Source organism: Mobula birostris, chromosome 7 (assembly GCF_030028105.1).
Source record: "Mobula birostris isolate sMobBir1 chromosome 7, sMobBir1.hap1, whole genome shotgun sequence".
Classification (NCBI taxonomy): domain Eukaryota; kingdom Metazoa; phylum Chordata; class Chondrichthyes; order Myliobatiformes; family Myliobatidae; genus Mobula; species Mobula birostris.
In genome coordinates, this window is record NC_092376.1 from 173,236,297 (window position 1) to 173,259,570 (window position 23,274).

The 23,274-nt window shown below is 49.1% G+C and overlaps 1 protein-coding gene across 1 annotated transcript in view; it reads left to right on the top strand.

Moving 5' to 3' along the window:
• The window catches only part of LOC140200900 (macrophage colony-stimulating factor 1 receptor-like), a 109,257-nt gene that overhangs the window by 15,585 nt on the left and 70,398 nt on the right, over positions 1 to 23,274 (top strand). Inside the window, exons 2-3 of the mRNA XM_072264547.1 lie at positions 20,094 to 20,218; positions 22,178 to 22,349. Coding sequence (XP_072120648.1) covers positions 20,094 to 20,218; positions 22,178 to 22,349 — 297 coding nt within the window. The remainder of the gene's footprint in view (positions 1 to 20,093; positions 20,219 to 22,177; positions 22,350 to 23,274) is intronic.

The window sequence follows — 23,274 nt, forward strand, 5'->3', positions numbered from 1 at the left end:
AAGATTCACTAGTCTATAATTTCCTGGGTTATCTCTACTCCCTTTCTTGAACAATGGAACAATATTTACAACCCTCCAATCCTCTGGTACTTGTCCCATCCCCATTGATGATGCAAAGATCATTGCCAGAGGCTCAGCCATCTCGTCCCTCAATTCACACAGTAGTCTGGGGTACATCTCATCTGGTCCCAGTGACTTACCTAACTTAATGCTTTTCAAAAGCTCCAGTACATCTCCTTTCTTAATGTCTATATGCTCAAGTGTTTCAGTCCATTGTAAGTCATCCCCACAATTGCCAAGGTCCTTTTCCATAGTGAATACTGAAGCAAAGTATTCATTAGGTACCTCTGCTACCTCATCTGACTCCACATTTCCACTATTCACCTGATTGGTCCTATTCTCTCATGGCTTCTTCACATACTTGTAGAATGCCTTGGGGTTTTCCTTAATCCTGCTCACCAAGGCCTTTTCTTGGCCCCTTCTGGCTCTCCTAATTTCATTCTTAAACTCGAAGGAGTTAATTTTCTAGAGCTCTAGCAGTATCTAGTGTCTTGAACCTTTTCTTTTCTTCTTAATAGATTTTCTACATCCTTTGTACACCATGATTCTTTTATCCTCCCATCCTTTCCCTGCCTCAATGAAACATACCAATGCAGAACTCCATTCAAATGTTCCCTGAACATTTGCCACATTTCTGCCGTGCATTTCCCTGAGAACATCTGCTCCCAATTTACTGCCTAATAGCATATTTCCCCCTACCCCAACTAAATGTTTTCTCCTATCCCTCTCCAGCGCTATGGTAAAGGAGGTGGAGTTGTGATCCTTACCTCCAAAATGTTGTCCCACTTGAGAGATCTGACACCTGACCAGGTTCATTTCCTCACCAGATCAAGTACAGCCTCTCCTCTGGTTGGCTTATCTACATATTGCATCAGGAAACCTTGCTGAATACACCTAACAAACTCCACCCCATCTAAACCACTTGCTCTAAGGAGATGCCAATCAATATTAGGAAAGTTAAAATCATCCATCACAACAACCCTATTATTGCACCGTTCCAGAATCTGCCTCCCTATCTGCTCCTCGATATCCCTATCACTACTGGGGATCTATTAAAAAAAAACACCCAGTAGAGTTATTGCCCCTTTCCTGTTTCTGACTTCCACCCACACTGACTCGGTATACCATCTCTCCATGACTTCCTCCTTTTCTGCAGCCGTGGTACTATCCCTGATTAGCAACACCACGCACCCACCTCTTTTGCCTCTCTCTCTGTTCTTTTTGGAACATCTAAAGCTGGCACACTTGGCAGCCATTCCTGCCCCTGAGACATCCAAGTCTCTGTAATGGCCACAGCGTCACAGTTCCAAGGTATTGATCCACGCTGTAAGTTCATCCACCTTGTTTATGATACTCCTTGCATTAAAATAGACACATCTCAAACCACCTGGCTGAGTGCTTCTTTGCTCAATCATCTGCCTCATCCTCTTCATTCCCACACCCCTGCAAATCTAGTTTAAACCCTCCCCAGCTGCATCAGCGAACCTCCCTCCCAGGATATTGGTTCCCCTCCAGTTCAGGTGCAACCCGTCCCGCTTGTACAGGTCACTCCTTCCCCAGGAAAGGTTCCAGTGATCCAAGAACTTGAAACCCTGGTCCCTGCACTATCTCATCAGCCACTCATTCATCTGCGCTGTCTTCCTGTTCTGATCTTCACTAGCCCGTGGCACTGGGAGTACTCCAGAGATGACCACCTTGGAGGTCCTGCTCATCAACCTCCTTCCTAACTCCCTAAACTTACTGCACAGGACCACTACCCCTCTCCTGCCTATGTCATTGGTACCAGTACATACCATGACCTCTGACTGCTCACCCTCCCCTTCAAGAATATTCTGCAACCGCTCAGAGACATCCTGGACCCTAGCACCCAGGAGGCAACACGCTATCCTGGTTTCTCTTCAGCTACCGCAGAATCTCCTTTTGTTCCCCTCACTATCGAGTCCCCTATGACTATTGCTCTGCCTGACTTCACCCTTCCCTTCTGAAGCTCAGAGCCGACCACAGTGTTATTGGTCTGGCTGCTGCTGCCTTGCCCAGATCCAAAAGGGTATCTAAAGGGTAAAACCTGTTTCTGAGGGGAATGGCCACAGGGGGACCCTGCACTGACTTCTTTCTCCCTTTACCTCTCTCGGTGTTCACCCCTCTGCTCCCTGAATTCTGCACTCTGGGTGTAACCACCTGCTCAAAAGTCTTATCTATCAATTGCTCTGCCTCCCAGAAGTTCATCCAACTCCAACTCCAACTCCAGCTCCTTAATGCGGTCTTCTGTGAGCTGGAGCTGGCTGCACTTCCCACGAGCGCAGTCATCAGGGAGACGATCAGGTTCCATGAATTCCCACATCCTGCAGGAGGAGCATTCCACTGCCATATCTGCCATCCTGCTTGCATTGCACGTTGGCCAACCAAGACCAAATCCTCTAGCCCGTGACTTTGGCCTCAGCCTCTCCTCATCGAGTGTGGGCACGTGGCCAAGTGGTTAAGGCTTTGGACTAGCTACCTGAAGGTCGTGAGTTCGAGCCCCAGCTGAGGGAACGTGTTGTGTCCTTAATCACACATTGCTCTGCGATGACACTGGTGCCAAGCTGTATGGGTCCTAATGCCCTTCCCTTGGATAACATCGGTGTCGTGGAGAGGGGAGACTTGCAGCATGGGCAACTGCTGGTCTTCCATACAACCTTGCCCAGGCCTGCGCCCTGGAGAGTGAAGACTTTCCAGGTGCAGATCCACGGTCTTCTCATCGAAGCCTCTTGAGTCAAAGCCTGGAACTCTTACTGTCACTGCTGGCCCACTCCCGACAATGGGCACCCCGCTTGCCTCATCTGTACGTTTATTTAATTTGCTGTGCTCTGCTCCCAATGCTGACTGGACCGCTTCTAGAATTGGTTTTAAAGCTCCCTCACTTGCTTTTAAAGCTCTCAGTGGTCTGGGATCACAGAATTGTTTTTGTTTTATAGTTCTGCTCGAGCTCTCAGGTTTGTCCTGTCAGTTTCTTAAATTTAAACAATCTCCCTCAAAAGATGATTGGCGAGTCAGCATTTTTGAATTACACTCCAAAACTGTGGAATTCAATAACTAAAACTATAAGGGATGTATGTTCAGTTGACACTTTTAAGCACCAGTTCAAAACCTATTTATTTAATCTTGCTTTTAACTAAATCCCTCTGTCTTTTAGTTTCATGGTTATTTTTATTTTATTTCCATGTTTGCACTTCTATCCCATTATAAAGCCGCTTGAACTACATCATCTGATTGAAAAGTGCCCCATAAATAAAGTTGTTGTTATTATTTTGTGTAAAGAAGTTCCTACTAAATCTTTCCCCTCTCCCCTTACCCGGTGCCTTGGCAACGCTCCCCAGACACAAAACTCACCTGTTCGTAAGCAGCAAGACTCAATATTAACCCGTTGCATTGCTGTCCCTTCTCCTTCCGAGGTCCCAGACTCACTAGAGACCCTGTCATACTTGAGCTCTTACACCCTGAGACCATAAAACATTGGAACAGAATTAGGCCATTCGGCCCATTGAGTCAAGCCTGATTTACTACCTCCCTCAACCCCATTCTCCTCTCTTCTCCCCGTAACCTTTGACTCCCTGACATAAAGAATCCATCAACCTCCACCTTAAGTGTGGCCTCCACAGCTGCCTGTGGCAACAAATTCCATAGATTCACCTCCCTCCAGCTAAAGAAATTCCTCCTCATCTCCTTTCAATTCTGAGGCTGTGCCTTCCGGTCCTAGGCTCCCTCATTCTAGGAAACAACCTCTCCACGTCCACTCTATCGAGGCCTTTCAACATTTGAAAGGTTTCAATGAGATCCCACTCCCCTCATTCTTCTGAATTCCAGTCAATACAGGCCCAGCATCTTCAAACTCCCCTCATTTGACAAGCCTTTCGATCCCAGAATCATTTTCATGATCCTTCTTTGAACCCTCTCCAATGTCAGCACATCCTTCCTTTTATATTCTAGTCTTCTTGAAATGAATGCTAACATCACATTTGCCTTGCTCAGCACAGACTCCAACTGCAAATCAACCTTTAAGGAATCCTGCACAAGGTCTCCCAAGTACCTTTGCACCTCAGATTTTTAATTTTCTCCTCAGAAAGTAGCCTACGCTTTTATTCCTGCGACAAACGTTCATGATCATACACTTCCCGACACTGTATTCCATCTGCCATTTCTTTGTCCATTCTCCTAATCTGTCTAAAGTCCTTCTGCAGCCTCTCTACTTCCTCAAAACTGCCTGCCCCTCCACCTATCTTTGTATTGCCAACAAATGTGGCCACAGAACTATCAATTCTGTCATCCAAACCATTGGCATACAATGTAAGAAGTGACACACACAAAATGCTAGAGGAACTCAACAGGCCAGCCAACAAGTATGGAAAAGAGTAAACAGTTGACGTTTTGGGCTGAGACCCTTCATCAGGGCTGGAACGGAAGAAGAGAAGTTAGAGTAAGAAGGTTTTCACGTGCTTGTTAAGAGAAGCAGACTCGACAGCAACCCTTGTGGAACACCTCTAGTCACCGGCAGCCGAACAGAGAATGCTCCAAGAGACAGCAGGCACCACCGGGTGGTCCAAGTGCACCGACTTTCTCCGCAGAGCCTGGAAGAACAGGATGAGGCAAATGCAAGTTGGACTTGCAGAGAAAACACACAGGGCCCTGGGGAGTGTTGGTGTCAGAGTATATGGTTTTCTGAAAGTGGAGTCACTGGTAGGCAGGATGGGGAAGAAGCCTCTTAGCATGTTAGCCTCTATCAGTCAAGGTCCTGAGTGCAGAAACTGGAAGGTGGAGGTGTGGTTGTCCAGGATGAAGGTAAGGTTGCATCTGGAGTATTGTGTGCAGTTTCTGTTGCCCTGCTCTAGGAAAGATGTTATTGAACTGAAAGAAGTGCAGAGATTTACCTGGTTGTTGTGGAGACTTGAGGGGGTGAGTTTTGGAGAGAAGTTGGGCATTTGGGACTTTAGTCATAGTCATACTTTATTGATCCTGGGGAAAATTGGTTTTCGTTACAGTTGCATCATAAATAATTAAATAGTAATAATAAAACCATAAATAGTTAAATAGTAATATGTAAATTATGCCAGGAAATAAGTCCTGGACCAGCCTATTGGCTCAGGGTGTCTGACCCTCCAAGGGAGGAGTTGTAAAGTTTGATGGCCACAGGCAGGAATGACTTCCAATGATGCTCTGTGCTGCATCTCGGTGGAATGAGTCTCTGGCTGAATGTACTCCTGTGCCCACCCAGTACGTTATGTAGTGGATGGGAGACATTAACCAAGATGGCATGCAATTTAGACAGCATCCTTTTTTCAGACACCACCGTCAGAGAGTCCAGTTCCATCCCCACAACATCACTGGCCTTATGAATGAGTTTGTTGATTCCGTTGGTGTCTGCTACCCTCAGCCTGCTGCCCCAGCACACAACAGCAAACATGATCGCACTGGCCACCACAGACTCGTAGAACATCCTCAGCATCGTCCGGCAGATGTTAAAGGACCTCAGTCTCCTTAGGAAATAGAGACAGCTCTGACCCTTCTTGTAGACAGCCTCAGTGTTCTTTGACCAGTCCAGTTTATTGTCAATTGGGGAAAAGGAGACTGAGGGGAAAAGTCACTGGGGAAAAGGAGAGTGAGGGGTGATATTATAGAGGTGTATAAAATCATGAGGGGTGTAGATAGGGTGAATGTGCACAGTCTTTTTTTCCCTAGAGTTGGGGAATTAAAAGCTAAAAGGTGTAGGGTTAAGGTGAGAGGGGAGAGAGTTAATAGGAACCCGAAGGGCAGCTTTCTCACCCAGAGGGTGATATCTCCGTAGAACAAGTTGCCAGAGGAAGTGGTTGAGGCAGGTACATTAACAACAGGATCAAGGACAGCTTCTACCCGTTGTTAAAAGACTATTGAATGGTCCCCTTGTATGATAAGATGGCCTCTTGACCTCACCATCTACCTTGTTCTGATCTTATTGCCTGCCTGCACTGCACTCTGTCTGTAACTGCGACACTTTATTCTGCATCTGTTCTTGTTTTACTTTGTTCTACCTCAATGCACTGTGTAATGATCTGATCTGTTTATATGGCCTGCAATACAAAGATTTTCACTGTAAACGCTCAAGATTCTGCAGATGCTGGAAATCCCGAGCAGCATACACAAAATCCTGAAGGGTCTCATCAGGCCAGGCAGAATCTATGGACGGGAATAAACAGTCAACATTGCAGGTTGAGACCCTTCATCAGGACTGGAAATGAAGGGTTTTAGCCCAAAGTGTCAACTGTTTATTTCCCTCCGTAGATGCTGCTGACATGCTGAGCTCCTCCAGCGTTTTGTGTGTGTGTTTTCCATTGTACGTGTGACAATGACAAACCCATTTACCAATTTACTGCATGAGCATCAAGAGCAAACAGAGATGTCAGCTTTCATCCCCATCATAGCTTTCCCAGATTAACCAGACCTGAGAGAGAGTCTCAACTCATAACGTCGACTGTCTATTCCCCTCCATAGATGCTGACTTCCCCTGTGCTTGGGGTGTTCAAATTTCGAAGTAAGTATATGTCACCATACATTATGCCCCATACCACTCTGTTTGTTTAACATCCACAGACCCATCCACCTCTCTTTGGGACGAACTCAGTGACTGAGCCTCCGCGTCTTCAATTTTTTTCATATGCTGAGGCTTTATAAGGCGTTGGTCAGACCACATTTAGAGTACTGTGAGCAGTTTGGGGCCCCTTTTTTAAGAAGGGATGCTCTGGCATTGGGGAGAGTCCAAACGAGGTTTATAAGAATGATTCCGGGAATGAAAGGGTTAATGTATGAGGAATGTTTGATGGCTCTGACCCTGTACTTGTTGGAGTTTAGAAGAATGGGGGGAGGGACCTCATTGAAACTTTTCGAATATTGAAAGACTGAGATAGAGTGAATGAGGAGAGGATGTTTCCTATAGTGGGAGAGTCTAAGACCAGAGGGCACAGCCTCAGAATAGACAGATGTCCCTTTAGAACAGAGATGAGGAAGAATTTCTTGAGACAGGGAATGGTGAATCTGTGGGATTCCTTGCCACAGATGGTTGTGCAGGTCAAGCCACCGAGTATATTTAAAGTGGGTTGAGTAATCTAAGTGTCAAAGGTTATGGGAAGAAGGCAGGAGAATGGGGCTGAGCGGGATAATATATCTCTTTGGTGGGGCAGACCCGATGAGCCAAGTGGCCCAATTCTGCTCCTGTGCCTCATGGTCTTCAGAATCAAAGAATCACGGGATTCACCACCCTCGCCTGAACAAATCTTTCTTCACTTCAGTCCTGGGAGCACGCTCCCAGATTCCTCATCATTCCTGTATCCAGCCTGAGCCACCCTGTAAGGATTTTATGTGAATTTTGGTGAGCAACTTCAGCAGAGTGTTTGAAACACATCAAAACCACAGATCCCTCACATATCTGTACCAATGATCACCCAGACAGTATTTGTCTGAGAGAATCAGTATGGAACTGGGAAGTTAGAATAGGGAACTAACATTACAGGAAAAACACAAGCACAGACCTCCACTGATATCATCTGAAATTCAAATATGTTGGAATCAGAATCGGTTTTATTATCACTGGCACATGTCACAAAACTGGTACACCACAAGCTTGTGTATTGAGTCTCATACTCTACTCCCTCTTCACTTACGACTGTGTACCTGCAGTTAACACCAACACCATCGTCAAATTCGCAGACGACACAACAGTGATCGGGTTGATCTCCAGCAGAGACGAATCAGTGTACAGACTGGAGGTACAGAACTTAGTGAGCTGGTGCTCAGAGAACCTGTCACTTAATACAGCAAAGACTAAGGAGCTAATTATCAATTTTGGAAGGTCACGTGATGACAAGTACACTCCAGTCTACATTAACGGAGACATAGTGGAGAGAGTGTCCAGTCTCAGGTTTCTGGGAATACACATCTCAGAAGACCTTACATGGTCCACTAACACCTCTACAATAGTTAAGAAAGCACACCTCAGGACGCTGAAGAAAGCTGGTCCACCTGAACAGATGCTGGTGATCTTTTACCGCTGCACCATAGAGAGCATCTTAACACACTGCATCTCTGTGTGGTGTCTCAGTTGTACAGCAGCTGATAGGAAAGCACTTCAGCGGGTCGTCTCTAGCGCACAGAAGATCATCGAGACACAGCTCCCAGCCCTGGGGGACACCTACCGCTCTCGCTGCCTAAGGAAAGCTACAAGCATCTGTAAGGGCAATACACACCCATGCAATCCTCTGTTTGAACTTCTTCCATCTGGCAGACGTTATAAGATTTTCTATGCCCGCACTTCCAGACTGAAAAATAGCTTTTTCCCCAGAGCTATAATTGCTCTGAACCAATCGATCAAGCATCATCCATAAAATTTGTTATATTGCTACTTTAATATTAGTTTTATGGTGTCATGCATCTGAGTTTCGCTTTTGTACTGCTGGACATTGCTTGTACTGGCTGGTTACTTGATTTTATTTATTGTTTGATTATTGTTTTATAGCATTGAGTACGAGAGTTGCAAACTCATTTTCACTGTATTGCGACACAATTACTGCTTGGGGCGTAAGAGTTCAGAGTTCAGAGCTCAATTCTGCTTCCTCTAAGGAGTTTGTATGTTCTCCCTGAGACCGTGTGGGTTTCCTCCCACATTCGAAAGAGGTACGGTTGGCAGGTTAACTGGTTGTACATTGTCCTGTGATTAGGCGAGGGTTACATCGGAGGCTGCTGGGCAGTGCGGCTTGTTGGGCTGAATGTTGCTCATGGAATTGCGAGGTAAATAAATAGTGTTAGTTACAGGGCAAAATACGTGAGAAGTTAAATAGTGCAAAAATAGTGAGGAACACTGAGTGTGTGTCTTCAGGCTCCTGTACCTCCTCCTTGAGGGTAGCAATGAGAAGTGAGCATGTCCTGGGTGATGAGAGTCCTTCGTGACGGATGCCGTCTTTTTGAGACATCTTCTCTTGAAGATGTCCTCGATGCTGGGGAGGTTAGTGTCTATGGTGGAGCTGGCGGAGTTTACAACACTCCATAGCGTTTTCCAGTCCTGTTCAGTGGCCCCTCTGTACCAGTTGGTGATGCAACCAGTTAGAATGCTCTCTAGTACATCTGTGGAAATTTGCATGAGTTTTTAGGGAAATCCCAAGTCTTCTCATGTCCCGAATGAAATATTGCTGCTGTCGTGCCTTCTTTGTAATTGCATCAATATGTTGGGCCCAGGAAAGATCGTCAGAGATGTTGACATCTAGGAACTTTAAACTGCTCACACCTTCCACTGCTGGTTCCTCCATGAGTGTGTGTTCCCTTTTCTGAAGACCACAATCAATTCCTTAGTTTAATTGACATTGAGTGCACCGTGTCACCACTCAGCCAGCTGATCTATCACATTGCTGTATGCCGCCCCATCACCACCCGAGATTCTGCAAAGACTCTCCACTGCCAATGTACCCTCTGGAAGGCAGAGCACTGTCCCTAAGACATAGACTCGTCAGACTCACACCCGCCAGTTCATCAGCGCTGTCATTAGTGGATGTAACGAGCTTAGCCCAGGGCAGATGCTGTTGGGAGCAGAGGCGCAGACAAGGGAAAATAACAATGCAGGTGGCTGCGGAGAATGTGGACGCAGTCCAGTCTACCACAGAATCGGCCATTCTGTCTAACTTGCCACCTCAGAAAAGCAGATACCATAATCAAAGCCCCCACCCACCCCAGACACTCTCTCTTCTCCCCTCTCTCATCGGACAGAAGATACAAAAGCCTGAAATCACATAGCACCAGGCTTAAGGACAGCTTCTACCCCGCTGCTGTGTGCTAAAGGTGAATTCCTGACCTCCCAATCTGCATCATCATGGATCTTGCACCTGCTTGCCTGCCCGCACTGCACTCTCTCTGTAACTGTAACACTTTTATTCTGCATTCTGTACGTTTGTATGGAATGATCTGTCTGGGTGGCATGTACACTAAACACAGAACAACAGAGACCGGAACAGGCCCTTCGGCCCACAGTGTTGTACTGAACCAATTACAGAGAAAACAACCCACGTTTGTCCAACCTCTCGTTACAGCACATACCACAAAATACTGTGGAGACCAAGTCATTGGGTATATTTAAAAAGGAGGCGGATAGGATCTTGATTAGTCAGGGTGTTAAAGGTTACAAGGATGGGGTTGAGAGGGATCATAAATTAGCCATGATGGAACGGTAGAGCAAAGTCAAGAGGCCAAATGGCCCAATTCTGCTCCTGAGTCGTATGGACTAATGGCTCTCTAACCTCCTCTACGTAAACATCTTCTGGTAAATGTCTTCTAAAGTTTTTCACGATATCTCAGAGTCCATGTGTCAATAATAAACCAATCACCAATAACAAGGCAAAAATCAGCAAATGAATTCAAGTGGATTTGCATTAAAAGCAAAATCAGAAAATGCAGGAAACACTCAACCCTGTATATCTTCCCCCAGACGCTGACTGACCTGCTGACTATTCCTGGCACTTTCTGATTTTAATTTAGATTTCCATCATCTGCAGTTTATTTGATTTTCACTTTTTAAATTAGGATTGTGAAAATGCACTAAATTGTTCTGGTCTCCATGATAAAGATGTGCAGGAGAAGGTGCTGGAAAGATCTCCTGGGCTGGGAGCTGAGTTGTGGGATTGAATCTCCCAGGCCGGGTTTCGAATGTTCTGGTGACTGTGAACTTCAATTCAAATCTAATTCCTTGTTTTGGGACATTTAGGTTGTGGGAATTGTTACAGAGGTTCAGGTAACCCCGACCTGGAGACACACGAGATTCTGCGGATGCACAAATCCAGAGCAACACACACAAAATGCTGGAGGAAGGTCAGGCAACATCTACGAAGAGGAATAGTCACAATCCAGCTTCTGACACTCCCGCCCTCACCCTCCTCACCTGCCTATCTTACCCTCTCCACCTGGATCCACCAATCACCTGTGAGCTGTGTAGGCTGAATTGATCAGTTTAGTTGGCCATTTGGTGACTAATTTAATTGGTTTAGCGCAATATTGTGGGCTGAAGGACCTGTTCCTGTGCTGGTCTATGTTCTAAGCTCTTGCTCCTCCCTTTCCATCTCTCCTCTTTTTAGCCTTGAAATGTCAACTGTCCACTTCCCACCACCGCTGCTGCCAGTGAGTTTCTCCTGGATCTGTGTGTGTCCTCCTTCCCCATCTGGGTCTGGAGACCGGCCACGGATGTGGGTCATGGAGGGACTGGGAAGGAAGGGGGTGGAAGCCAAATTAAGAAGGTGGAAGGAGGAGAAGGAGGTCAAGCTGGTAGGTGATAGGTAAAGTCAGGTGGGTGGGGAGGGGGATCAAGTGAGAAGTGGGGGGGGTGAAAATTGGAAAAATAAAGGGCTGAGGAAGAAGGAATCTGATTGGAGATGAGAGTGGACCGTGGGAGAAAGGGAAGGAGGAGAGGCACTGGGGAAAGTGTTGGGCAGGTGAGAAGAACAGAAAGAGGTAAGGGAAGGCCAAAGCAGGGAATTGAAGAAGAGGTAAGGGGGAGTGGAGAGAAATGACCGAAAGTTGGAGGAATTGATGTTTATACCATCAGGTTGGAGGCACCCCAGCTGGAATATGAGGTGTTGCTCCTCCAATGTGAGAGTGGCCTGGTTGTGGCAGAAGAGAAGGTCAAGGACCGACATGTCAGAGTGGGAATTGGGGGGAGGTGGAATTAAAGTGGTTGGCCACCAGGAAATCTCGGCAGGAAGGGTTATATTGATCTTTGAGCCTTATGGCATACTGTTGTATGTCTAATGTTCTGCTCTACTTAAAAAGACATGGGCCAACACAGGCAAATGGCTCTAACACAGGGAGGCAGCTTGGTCACCTTCCCCCTTCTCTTCCAGTCACGATGAGGGGTCTCGGCTGTTTATTCCTCTCTATAAATGCTGCCCAACCTGCTGAGTTCCTCCAGCACTTTGTGTGTTTTGCTCTGGATTTCCAGCATCAGCAGAATCTCGTGTGTTTATTATTACACAAGGATTATTTATTACTCTGTTCATTGATTGATTGATCATTGTAGCTTATAGTTTTTTTATTGTTATGCATATTCCTGTACTACTGCCACAAAGGAAAAAAATTTACAACTTGTATCAGGACAATAAATCTGATAATGATGACTATAATGGTATTTACTGATAAGCCTGTCGCTCTCAGATCGGGAACTGTTAGCGGAATGCTGTTACAGTGCCAGGGGTCTGGGTTCAATTCTTGCCGTCCTTCCTGTGAATGCTTGGGTTTCCTTCGGGTGCTCCGGTTTCCTCCTGCAGTCCAAAGACATACTGGTTAGTAAGTTAATGGGTCATTGTAAATTGTCCCCTGATTAGACGAGGGTTAATGGATGGGTGGTATCGCTGGGCAGCGTGCCTCATTGGGTTAGAAGGGCCTGTTCCGTGCTGAATCTCAAACTAGATAATTGTGCGGCCAGGGCTCGTTGGGCCAAAAGGGTCTGTTAACGTGCCATACCTCCAAAGAAAATACATTTTCAAATAAATAAAGTCTACCGGAAGACTTTGCAACTTAAAAGGAAAACTGGTGGCTCGATCCTTTGAAAAACTGAAGGGATGACGCTGGACCGGGATGAGACTGGGGAGTGAAAATAATTTCATGTGGAATTAAAACTCCAAACAACAATACTGGAGAGTGAAGTGCACTACAGAAACTCCTGGGGTCCGACGCCTGTCTCCTGCCCTGGGCGGTACTCACCCCACACTCAGAAACGCAGCAGGCCTTCCTGAAGTTGCAACATCTCAGCAGATGCGCACATTCCCTCAGAGAGACAGGCTCATCTGTGAACATCACAGCAGAGCAGACAGGTCAGGCACAAAGTGTGGCAACGCTGCTGCTCGCAATGTGGTCAGGACTGCTGAGGTAATCTGGGAGGCGAAGGAGAAGTGAGGCTAAGAAACGGGAATTGAAATTGTGACTATTTTTGTATGACACTTATCTAGGTGCTGGTTTATTTGTGAAGACCCAAAGCACTTTCAGACAGCTCTTGGGCAACTGGGAAAATGGGCTGAAAATGGCAGATGGAATTAAATGCAAGCAAGTGTGAGATGTTGCACTTTGAGAGGACGAATCAGGATAGGACTTTGTCAGCAGTAGGGCACTGAGGGGTGTGGTAGATCAAAGACGTCTGGGAATACAGATCCGTAATTCCTTGAAAGTGTCATCACAGACAAGTATAGTCAAAAAGCAACTCTATGACACTCGGCCTTTGACTCATCTCATCTCAATTTCCCTCTGATACGTAGCGACTGGATTGCTGCAAGTCTGCATGTATATAAGCAAACGGGCATGGTGAGGGAGGGTCTCACTGTGGGAGTGGTGGTACTGAGGGAGGGTCACACTGTGGGAGGGGTGGTACTGAGAGAGGGTCACACTGTTGGAGGGGTGGTACTGAGAGAGGGTCACACTATGGGAGGGGTGGTACTGAGACAGGGTCACACTGTGGGAGGGGTGGTACTGAGAGAGGGTCACACTGTGGGAGGGGTGGTACTGAGGGAGGGTCACACTGTGGGAGGGGTGGTACTGAGGGAGGGTCACACTGTGGGAGGGGTGGTACTGAGACAGGGTCACACTGTGGGAGGGGTGGTACTGAGGGAGAGTCCCACTGTGGGAGGGGTGATACTGAAAGAGGGTCACACTATGGGAGGGGTAGTACTAAGGGAGTGTCACACTGTGGGAGGGGTGGTACTGAGGGAGAGTCACACTGTGGGAGGGGTGGTACTGAGGGAGGGTCACACTGTGGGAGGGGTGGTACTGAGGGAGGGTCACACTGTGGGAGGGGTGGTACTGAGAGAGGGTCACACTGTGGGAGGGGTGGTACTGAGACAGGGTCACACTGTGGGAGGGGTGGTACTGAGGGAGGGTCACACTGAGGGAGGGGTGGTACTGAGGGAGAGTCACACTGTGGGAGGGGTGGTACTGAGGGAGGGTCACACTGTGGGAGGGGTGGTACTGAGAGAGGGTCACACTGTGGGGGGGTGGTACTGAGGGAGGGTCACACTGTGGGAGGGGTGGTACTGAGGGAGGGTCACTGTTGGAGGGGTGGTACTGAGAGAGGGTCACACTATGGGAGGGGTGGTACTGAAGGAGGGTCGCACTATGGGAGGGGTGGTACTGAGAGAGGGTCACACTGTGGGGGGGGTGGTACTGAGGGAGGGTCACACTGTGGGAGGGGTGGTACTGAGACAGGGTCACACTGTGGGAGGGGTGGTACTGAGGGAGAGTCCCACTGTGGGAGGGGTGATACTGAAAGAGGGTCACACTATGGGAGGGGTAGTACTAAGGGAGTGTCACACTGTGGGAGGGGTGGTACTGAGGGAGAGTCACACTGTGGGAGGGGTGGTACTGAGGGAGGGTCACACTGTGGGAGGGGTGGTACTGAGGGAGGGTCACACTGTGGGAGGGGTGGTACTGAGAGAGGGTCACACTGTGGGAGGGGTGGTACTGAGGGAGGGTCACACTGTGGGAGGGGTGGTACTGAGGGAGAGTCACACTGTGGGAGGGGTGGTACTGAGGGAGGGTCACACTGTGGGAGGGGTGGTACTGAGGGAGGGTCACACTGTGGGAGGGGTGGTACTGAGAGAGGGTCACACTGTGGGAGGGGTGGTACTGAGGGAGGGTCACACTGTGGGAGGGGTGGTACTGAGACAGGGTCACACTGTGGGAGGGGTGGTACTGAGGGAGGGTCACACTGAGGGAGGGGTGGTACTGAGGGAGAGTCACACTGTGGGAGGGGTGGTACTGAGGGAGGGTCACACTGTGGGAGGGGTGGTACTGAGAGAGGGTCACACTGTGGGGGGGTGGTACTGAGGGAGGGTCACACTGTGGGAGGGGTGGTACTGAGGGAGGGTCACTGTTGGAGGGGTGGTACTGAGAGAGCGTCACACTATGGGAGGGGTGGTACTGAAGGAGGGTCGCACTATGGGAGGGGTGGTACTGAGAGAGGGTCACACTGTGGGGGGGTGGTACTGAGGGAGGGTCACACTGTGGGAGGGGTGGTACTGAGGGAGGGTCACACCGAGGGAGTGTCACACTGTGGGAGGGGTGGTACTGAGGGAGAGTCACACTGTGGGAGGGGTGGTACTGAGGGAGGGTCACACTGTGGGGGGGTCACACTGTGGGAGTGGCGATACTGAGGGAGGGTCACACTGTGGGAGGGGTGGTACTGAGGGAGGGTCACACTGAGGGAGGGGTGGTACTGAGGGAGGGTCATACAGATGTGCAGTACAGAGCATCCTAACAAGTTGCACCACTGCTCGATATGGAAACTGTCCTGTTGTGGGCAGGAAGACTCCACAACAGGTAGTCAGAACTGCCCAGTGCACCACCAGCACCCGCCTCGCCACCATCAAGCATATGTCTAAAGAAAAGGGCTAATAACATCATGAAGGAACCCATCCACCCTGCTCATGAACTGTTTGTCCCACTCCCATCAAAAGCACCCACACCAGGACCACCAGACTCAAAACCAGTGACTTTCCCCAAGCAGTGAGGCTGATCAACACCTCCACCCGTTGATCAACACCTCCACCCACTGACCCACCCCTCCACACCCCCAACCACCACGACTTTATCATTTCCTGTCAGTCACCTTGTGTACAGACACTCCTGTGCCTAGTGTCACTTTATGGACATACAATCAATCTATGTATATAAGCTATCTTATGTATTTCTATTTATTGTGTCTTTTTAAATATTGCGTTCTTTATCTTTTGTGGGTTTTTGAGCTGTATCAGATGCAGAGTAACAATTCGTTCACTCGCCTTTACCCTGGGGCACTGGGAATGACATTAAACAGTCTGGAATCTGAAATGTTGAAAAGGTAAATAACGGAGGAGCTCACAGGCTGAGCAAATCAGCTTTGTTGGGCTAATTCAACAAGGCGCTCTTCCAGATCAACGTGCTGAGGGATCAGCAGGGAAAGGTATTCCAGATCTGATTTTGTCCAGTGAGAACGTGTTGTTGTCAAAAACACAAGAGATTCTGCAAATTGAGGAAATCCAGAGCCACACACACAAAATGCTGGAGGAACTCAGCAGGTCAGGCAGCATCTATGGAGAGGAATAAACAGTCAGCGTTTCAGGCCGAGACCATTCTTCAGACCTAGAAAGACGAGGATGGGGCAGAAGCCAGAATAGGTGGTAATAGGTGAGACCAGGTGAGGGGGAAGGTGGGTGGGTGGGGAGGAGGGATGAAGTGAGACACTGGGAGGTGACAGGTGAGACCAGGTGAGGGGGAAGGTGGGTGGGTGGGGGAGGTGGATGAAGTGAGACACTGGGAGGTGATAGGTGAGACCAGGTGAGGGGGAAGGTGGGTGGGGAGAGGGGGGTATGAAGTGAGACACTGGGAGGTGATAGGTGAGACCAGGTGAGGGGGTAGGTGGGTGGGTGGGTGAGGGGGATGAAGTGAGACACTGGGAGGTGACAGGTGAGACCAGGTGAGGGGGAAGGTGGATGGGTGGGGAGGGGGATGAAGTGAGACACTGGGAGGTGACAGGTGAGACCAGGTGAGGGGGAAGGTGGGTGGGTGGGGGAGGGGGGATGAAGTGAGACACTGGGAGGTGATAGGTGAGACCAGGTGAGGGGGAAGGTGGGTGGGGAGAGGGGGGGATGAAGTGAGACACTGGGAGGTGATAGGTGAGACCAGGTGAAGGGAAAGGTGGGTGGGTGGGGAGAGGGGGATGAAGTGAGACACTGGGAGGTGACAGGTGAGACCAGGTGAGGGGGAAGGTGGATGGGTGGGGAGGGGGATGAAGGGAGACACTGGGAGGTGATAGGTGAGACCAGGTGAGGGGGAAGGTGGGTGGCTGGGGAGGGGGGATGAAGGGAGACACTGGGAGGTGACAGGTGAGACCAGGTGAGGGGGAAGGTGGATGGGTGGGGAGGGGGATGAAGGGAGACACTGGGAGGTGATAGATGAGACCAGGTGAGGGGGAAGGTGGGTGGCTGGGGAGGGGGATGAAGTGAGACACTGGGAGGTGATAGGTGAGACCAGGTGAAGGGAAAGGTGGGTGGGTGGGGAGAGGGGGATGAAGTGAGACACTGGGAGGTGACAGATGAGACCAGGTGAGGGGGAAGGTGGATGGGTGGGGAGGGGGATGAAGTGAGACACTGGGAGGTGACAGATGAGACCAGGTGAGGGGGAAGGTGGATGGGTGGGGAGGGGGATGAAGTGAGACACTGGGAGGTGACAGGTGAGACCAGGTGAGGGGGAAGGTGGGTGGGTGGGGAGGGGGATGAAGTGAGACACTGGGAGGTGACAGGTGAGACCAGGTGAGGGGGAAGGTGGGTGGCTGGGGAGGGGGATGAAGTGAGACACTGGGAGGTGATAGGTGAAAGGAGGAATCTGATAGGAGAGGGAGTGGACCATGGGAGAAAGGGAATGAGAAGTGTAACCAGAGGGAAGTGAAGGGCAGGTCAGAGGGGAAGGGGGTAAGTGGAAAACCAGAATGGGGAATGGAAAAAAGGGCAGGAGGAAGGAAGTACAACAAGTTAGAGAAATCGATGTTCAGGCCATGAGGCTGAAGGCTACCCAGACAGAATATGAGGTGTGTCAAGACGTCTTTGGGGAAGAGTGATCATAAAATAAGAGGATCTGACAATGACTTTGAAAAAGTAATGATTCAAAGTGAAACAATGGAATGAAATTTAAACAGTGAGGGAGACACATCGGACTGCAGGCTCTGGGGTCAGGCACAACACAGAAAGCTGGAGACACTCAGCAGGTCAGGCAGCACAAACAGTCAATGTTTGTGGGAGAAACCCTTCATCTGGAATGGACAGCAAAGGCTGGAGAGGTGGCTGAGGCAGACTGAAGAACACACAGAAATAACTGCAAGAGAAATAGACTTGTGAACCGACCACTTGTATGATAATTACGTAACAACTCAGTGCAGATCGATAAAGTGGTTAAAAGGTGTATGGTGTGATCATTAGTCAGGGACTGAGTTCCAGAGCCGTGAGGGAACGTTGCAGCTCTATAAAACCCCGATAAGACAACATGTGGAATAATGTGTTCACTTCTGCTCACCTCGTTATAGAAAGCTTTCAAGAGCATGCAGAGGTGATTTGGCACGATGCTGCCTGCTTTAGAGGGCATGTCTCATGACGATAGTTTGAGCAAACTAGGGCTTTTCTCTTTGGAGCGAAGGAGAGTGAGAGGGGGCTTGATTGAGGTGTACAAGATGATGGGAGGCACAGAGTTCTTGTTCCCAGGGCGGAAGTGGCGACAGAAGGGACCACAGCTTTAAGGTCAAACAAGAGAAAATCGGCAGTTGCTATGCTGAAGAAACTCAGGCGATGTACAGTCCACGGAGAGTACAGCTGGTATTTCAGGCCAAGACCATTCGGAGTCCTGCCGAAGAGTTTCGGCCCAAAACGTCAACTGTACTCTTTTCCAGAGATGCTGCCTGGCCTGACGGTTTCCTGCAGCATTGTGTCTGTATAACTTTAAGGTGACTGGGGCAAAGTATGAGGGATATCAGAGACAGGTTGCCCTTCTCAATAACCTGCGTTCCAAAAGCAATCATTCCCTATAATTCACTGATGGGAACATTTAAAGAAACAGGCCCTTCAGCCCATCTAGACTGTGCCAAACTATTTCAATTAATAAACAATTATTCTGAATACCCCAGAAGTCTCCTCAAGCAAGGGCATATTGGCAGAATAGCAAAATGAAAAAGTTGCTATAAATTTGCTAGGGGTGTCGAGACCCCTCACTGTCCACAGGAGACAGAGGTGTGGGTGTCGAGACCCCTCACTGTCCACAGGAGACAGAGGTTTGGGTTTTACAGACCCTTGTCTGTCCACAGGGGACAGAGGTGTGAGTTTGAAGCCAGATATCGGGACCTGACAAATCAAATATGAGGAAACCTGCAGATGCTGGAAATTCAAGCACCACACACAAAAATTGCTGGTGAACACAGCAGGCCAGGCAGCATCTATAGGAAGGGGCACAGTCGACGTTTCGGGCCGAAACCCTTCATTAGGACTCTTGTGTCCTGACGAAGGCTCTCGGCCCGAAATGTCGACTGTACCTCTTCCTATAGATGCTGCCTGGCCTGCTGTGTTCACCAGCAATTTTTGTGTGTTTCAAGATAAACCTGCTGTCTTTCTCAAAGGCATAAAGTCAAACTGAAGTTTATTTGATAATTTTTGGAGATGCAGCACAAAACAGACCGTTCCAGCTTTTCGCCCAGCACCCATGACAACCTCCAATTTAACCCTAACCTAACTAGAAGACAATTTACAATGACAAATTAACCTGTTAACTGGTACACCTTTGGACTGTGGGAGGAAACCCACGTCCATGGGGAGGAACATAGAAACTAACTCCTTACAGAGGAAACCAGGATTAAACTCCAACCTGCGACACGCTAATCTGTAGTAGTGTTGTGCTAACTTCCACAGAATATTGCACAGGTGTAATGAAAAACTTACTTGTAACAGCATCACTGGCTCGCAGAGCGTCAGATAAACAACAGTCACTGGAAAAAATATAAATCAGAGATAAATAATATGCAAAATTAAGCATGATAGAACATAATCAGAACAAAAAGATGCAGAGTGTTCCCAGTGTTGCTTTACTGAAGCTTGTACCAGTTGGTTCAAAAGCGAGGTGGTTGAGGGGAAGTAGCTGTTTCTGAACCTGGTGGTCTAGGGCTTTGTTTTCTGTACCTTCTCCTGAGAGGAGCCAGTAGGAGATGAGCTGGCCTGGATGATGGTGATCAATGCTGCCTTCTTGATGCAGCACCTCCTGTAGACACTACTAATGGTGGGGAGTTATGTGCCTGTGATATATTGGCATGACTCCATCTCTCTCTGGATCTTCTTCTGTTCCTGTGCATTCGGACTGCCGTACCAGACCATGATGTAACCGTGCATTCAGTGCCACGGTGAAGAATTGTGTGAAACGTTGACAGAGTTTCAGAGCCTTTGCTTGGGGAAAAGAACGTTCTCTCCACAATCTTTCAGCCACTTCTTGTCCAATTCCAGAGTTCCATCTTTCAGTCGAACCCAAGCATCAGTTGCGTCTGAGAGGGGAACCGTTCGTGGCGACATGCACTGGCCTCAGTGACAGCCTCAGGATGATTGTGAATTGGGTAACTCCGCAGGGAAAGGTCAGTTTGAAATTTATTCTCCCTTTTTATCGAGTCAGATTTGTTTTGTTCCAGTAGAGCAGTAGGAGGGAGACCCACACCAGCGCTGGGAGCCTCCTCCCACCTGCCTGGGATAACGTGGGACCTAGTCATTGGCCAACTCGCTCACCTCACTGGGGTGGGCTTTTACGAGAGTCCCTCTCATGGAAGCTCAGCCAGAACCCTCCATCATAAGACCAGGAGATACTGGAGTAGAATTCAGCCATTCGGTCCATCATGTCTACTCCACTATTCCACCATGGCTGAATTTTTTTTTCAATCTTGTTTTCCGACATTCTCCTAGTAACCATTAACCTCTTACTAGTCAAGAACTCATCAAGCTCTGCCTTAAACGCACCCAATGACCTGACCTCCACAGCCTTCTCAATGAATTCCACAGAGTCACCGCCCTCTGTCTAAAGAATTCCTCCTCATCTCTGTTCTAAAGTGATGTCCTTGTATCCTGAGGCTGTGCCCTCTGGTGTCAGTCTCCCCCACTACTGGAAACATCGTCTCCATGTCTGATCTCTCCAAGCCGTCCAGTAAACAGAAGGTGCAAATCCAGGGGGATTCTCTTTCCCCCCACCCCATCTCTGTAAGCCCTGGTGGCTGAGTAACAATTCCAGATCTGTGCCTCTTGTCCAGCTGCAGATCATGATCAACCTGTGGGTTTAATCAGAGGTTCGATCTTCTACATCCTTTCACTGAGCTGGGGAACGCTGTCTCCCAGACTCAGCATCCTCTGCTCCTCCACCTCCCCTCCTTAACAGCAGACTTCAGGTCACATCTCCACCTGTCTCTTCCTGTACTGTACTTCTGTTCTGAAACAGGTGAAATTCAATGAGAAATAGAGAGAGAAAAATGGGAGGGTCAGTGAGGAGGGGAGTGTCCATGAGCTCTGGGAGAGTCAGTGAGGAGGGGAGTGTCTGTGAACTGTGGGAGGGTCAGTGGGTGGGGAGAGTCAGTGATGGGGAGAGTGTCCGTGGGAGGGGATTCAGTGATGGGGAGGGTGTCTGTGAGCTGTGGGAGGGGATTCAGTGGGTGGGGAGAGTTAGTGATTGGGAGAGTGTCTGTGACTGTGGGTGGGGATTCAGTGGGTGGGGAGTCAGTGATGGGGAGAGTGTCTGTGAGCTGTGGGAGGGGATTCAGTGATGGGGAGAGTGTCCGTGGGAGGGGATTCAGTGGGTGGGGGTATCAGTACTGTCGGTGATGGGGAGAGTGTCTGTGGACAGTGGGAGGGGATTCAGTGGGCAGGGAGAGTCAGTGATGGGGACAGTGTCTATAGGCTGTGGGTGGGGATTCAGTGGGTGGGGAGTCAGTGATGGGGAGAGTGTCTGTGAGCTGTGGGAGGGGATTCAGTGATGGGGAGAGTGTCCGTGGGAGGGGATTCAGTGGGTCGGGGTATCAGTACTGTCGGTGATGGGGAGAGTGTCTGTGGACAGTGGGAGGGGATTCAGTGGGCAGGGAGAGTCAGTGATGGGGACAGTGTCTATAGGCTGTGGGTGGGGATTCAGTGGGTGGGGAGTCAGTGATGGGGAGAGTGTCTGTGAGCTGTGGGAGGGGATTCAGTGATGGGGAGAGTGTCCGTGGGAGGGGATTCAGTGGGTCGGGGTATCAGTAGTGTCGGTGATGGGGAGAGTATCTGTGGACAGTGGGAGGGGATTCAGTGGGCAGGGAGAGTCAGTGATGGGGACAGTGTCTATAGGCTGTGGATGGGGATTCAGTGGGTGGGAAGTCAGTAATGGGGAGAGTGTCTGTGGACTGTGGGAGGGGATTTAGTGATGGGGGAGAGTGTCTGTGGGCTGTGGGAGGGGATTCAGTGGGTGGGGAGAGTGTCTGTGGGATGGGAAAGGGTTGTGACTCTTGGACCGAACGCTCTGGACTTCCCTCCTGTTTGGACAGATGCAGAGATCCATTTGTAACTGCATTTTCCCTCACCAGGTTCTCGAATTGAAAGAACGTCGGGAATATGGGGATAAATTCAGTCTAACCTCAGAGCTACGCATTCTGAATGTGAGCCAGAACGATACTGGGATCTACACCTGCCTGCTGACGGGGGAAGAGTCTGGGGAAACTGTGGAGCTGCAGTCCATCTCTTCTCTGCATGTTATTGGTAAGGATGTCCCTGACTGACTGTGCATGGAGAGGCCACTGGCCCAGATCGGGAAAATGTTACAAACTCAGTCAGCTCAATCACTGACAACGGCCTCCACAGCATCGAGGACATCTTCAAAAGTGATGTCTCAGAAAGGTGGCATCCATCGTCACGGACCCCCATCACCCAGGACATGTCCTCTTCTCACTGTTACCAGCAAAGCAATGGTCCAGGAGCCAGGAGACACTCACTCAATGATTCAGGAACAGCCTCTTCCCCTCTGCCATCAGATTTCTGAATAAATAATGAACCCACGAACACTACCTCACTACCTCACTATTTTCCCTCTCTTTTTGTACTACTAATTTAATTTAAGTTTTTATATATGCTTATTGTAATTTATAGCTTTATATGCATTCCAACGTACTGCACCACAAAGCAACAAATTTCGTGGCACAAGCTGGTGATATGAAACCTGGTTCTGATTGTGATTTGTGAACCCTGACCGCCTCTGTGCCTGAGGGTGGGGAGATGGCGAGATCAGCCCCCTCACTCCAGGTGTGAGTGTCCAAAGGCAGGGTCAGCAGGAGTGAATCTCTTGTGCTGGGGGGGGGATGGGGGACAACCTGGGGCTGCGTTCCTTTGCTGATAAACCGTTGGCAGAGTGAAGGATCGCCAGGGCTGAGGAGGGGAATAGTGAAGGGCGAATGTCTTCACTCAGAGGGTGCTGGAATGCGGGTTTGCTGTTGATATTTATTTATTTATAGATACAGTACAGCGCGGAACGAGCAACCCACCAGTTTAACCCTAGCTGAATCACAGGACCGGCTGGTCTGTTTACTGTGGCAGGAAGCCGGATACTATCATACTGTGAGACGCATGCTCTCACAGGATGGTCGTACCGACTGCATAGGGACTGCACTCCCCACTCCAGCGCCCTGGG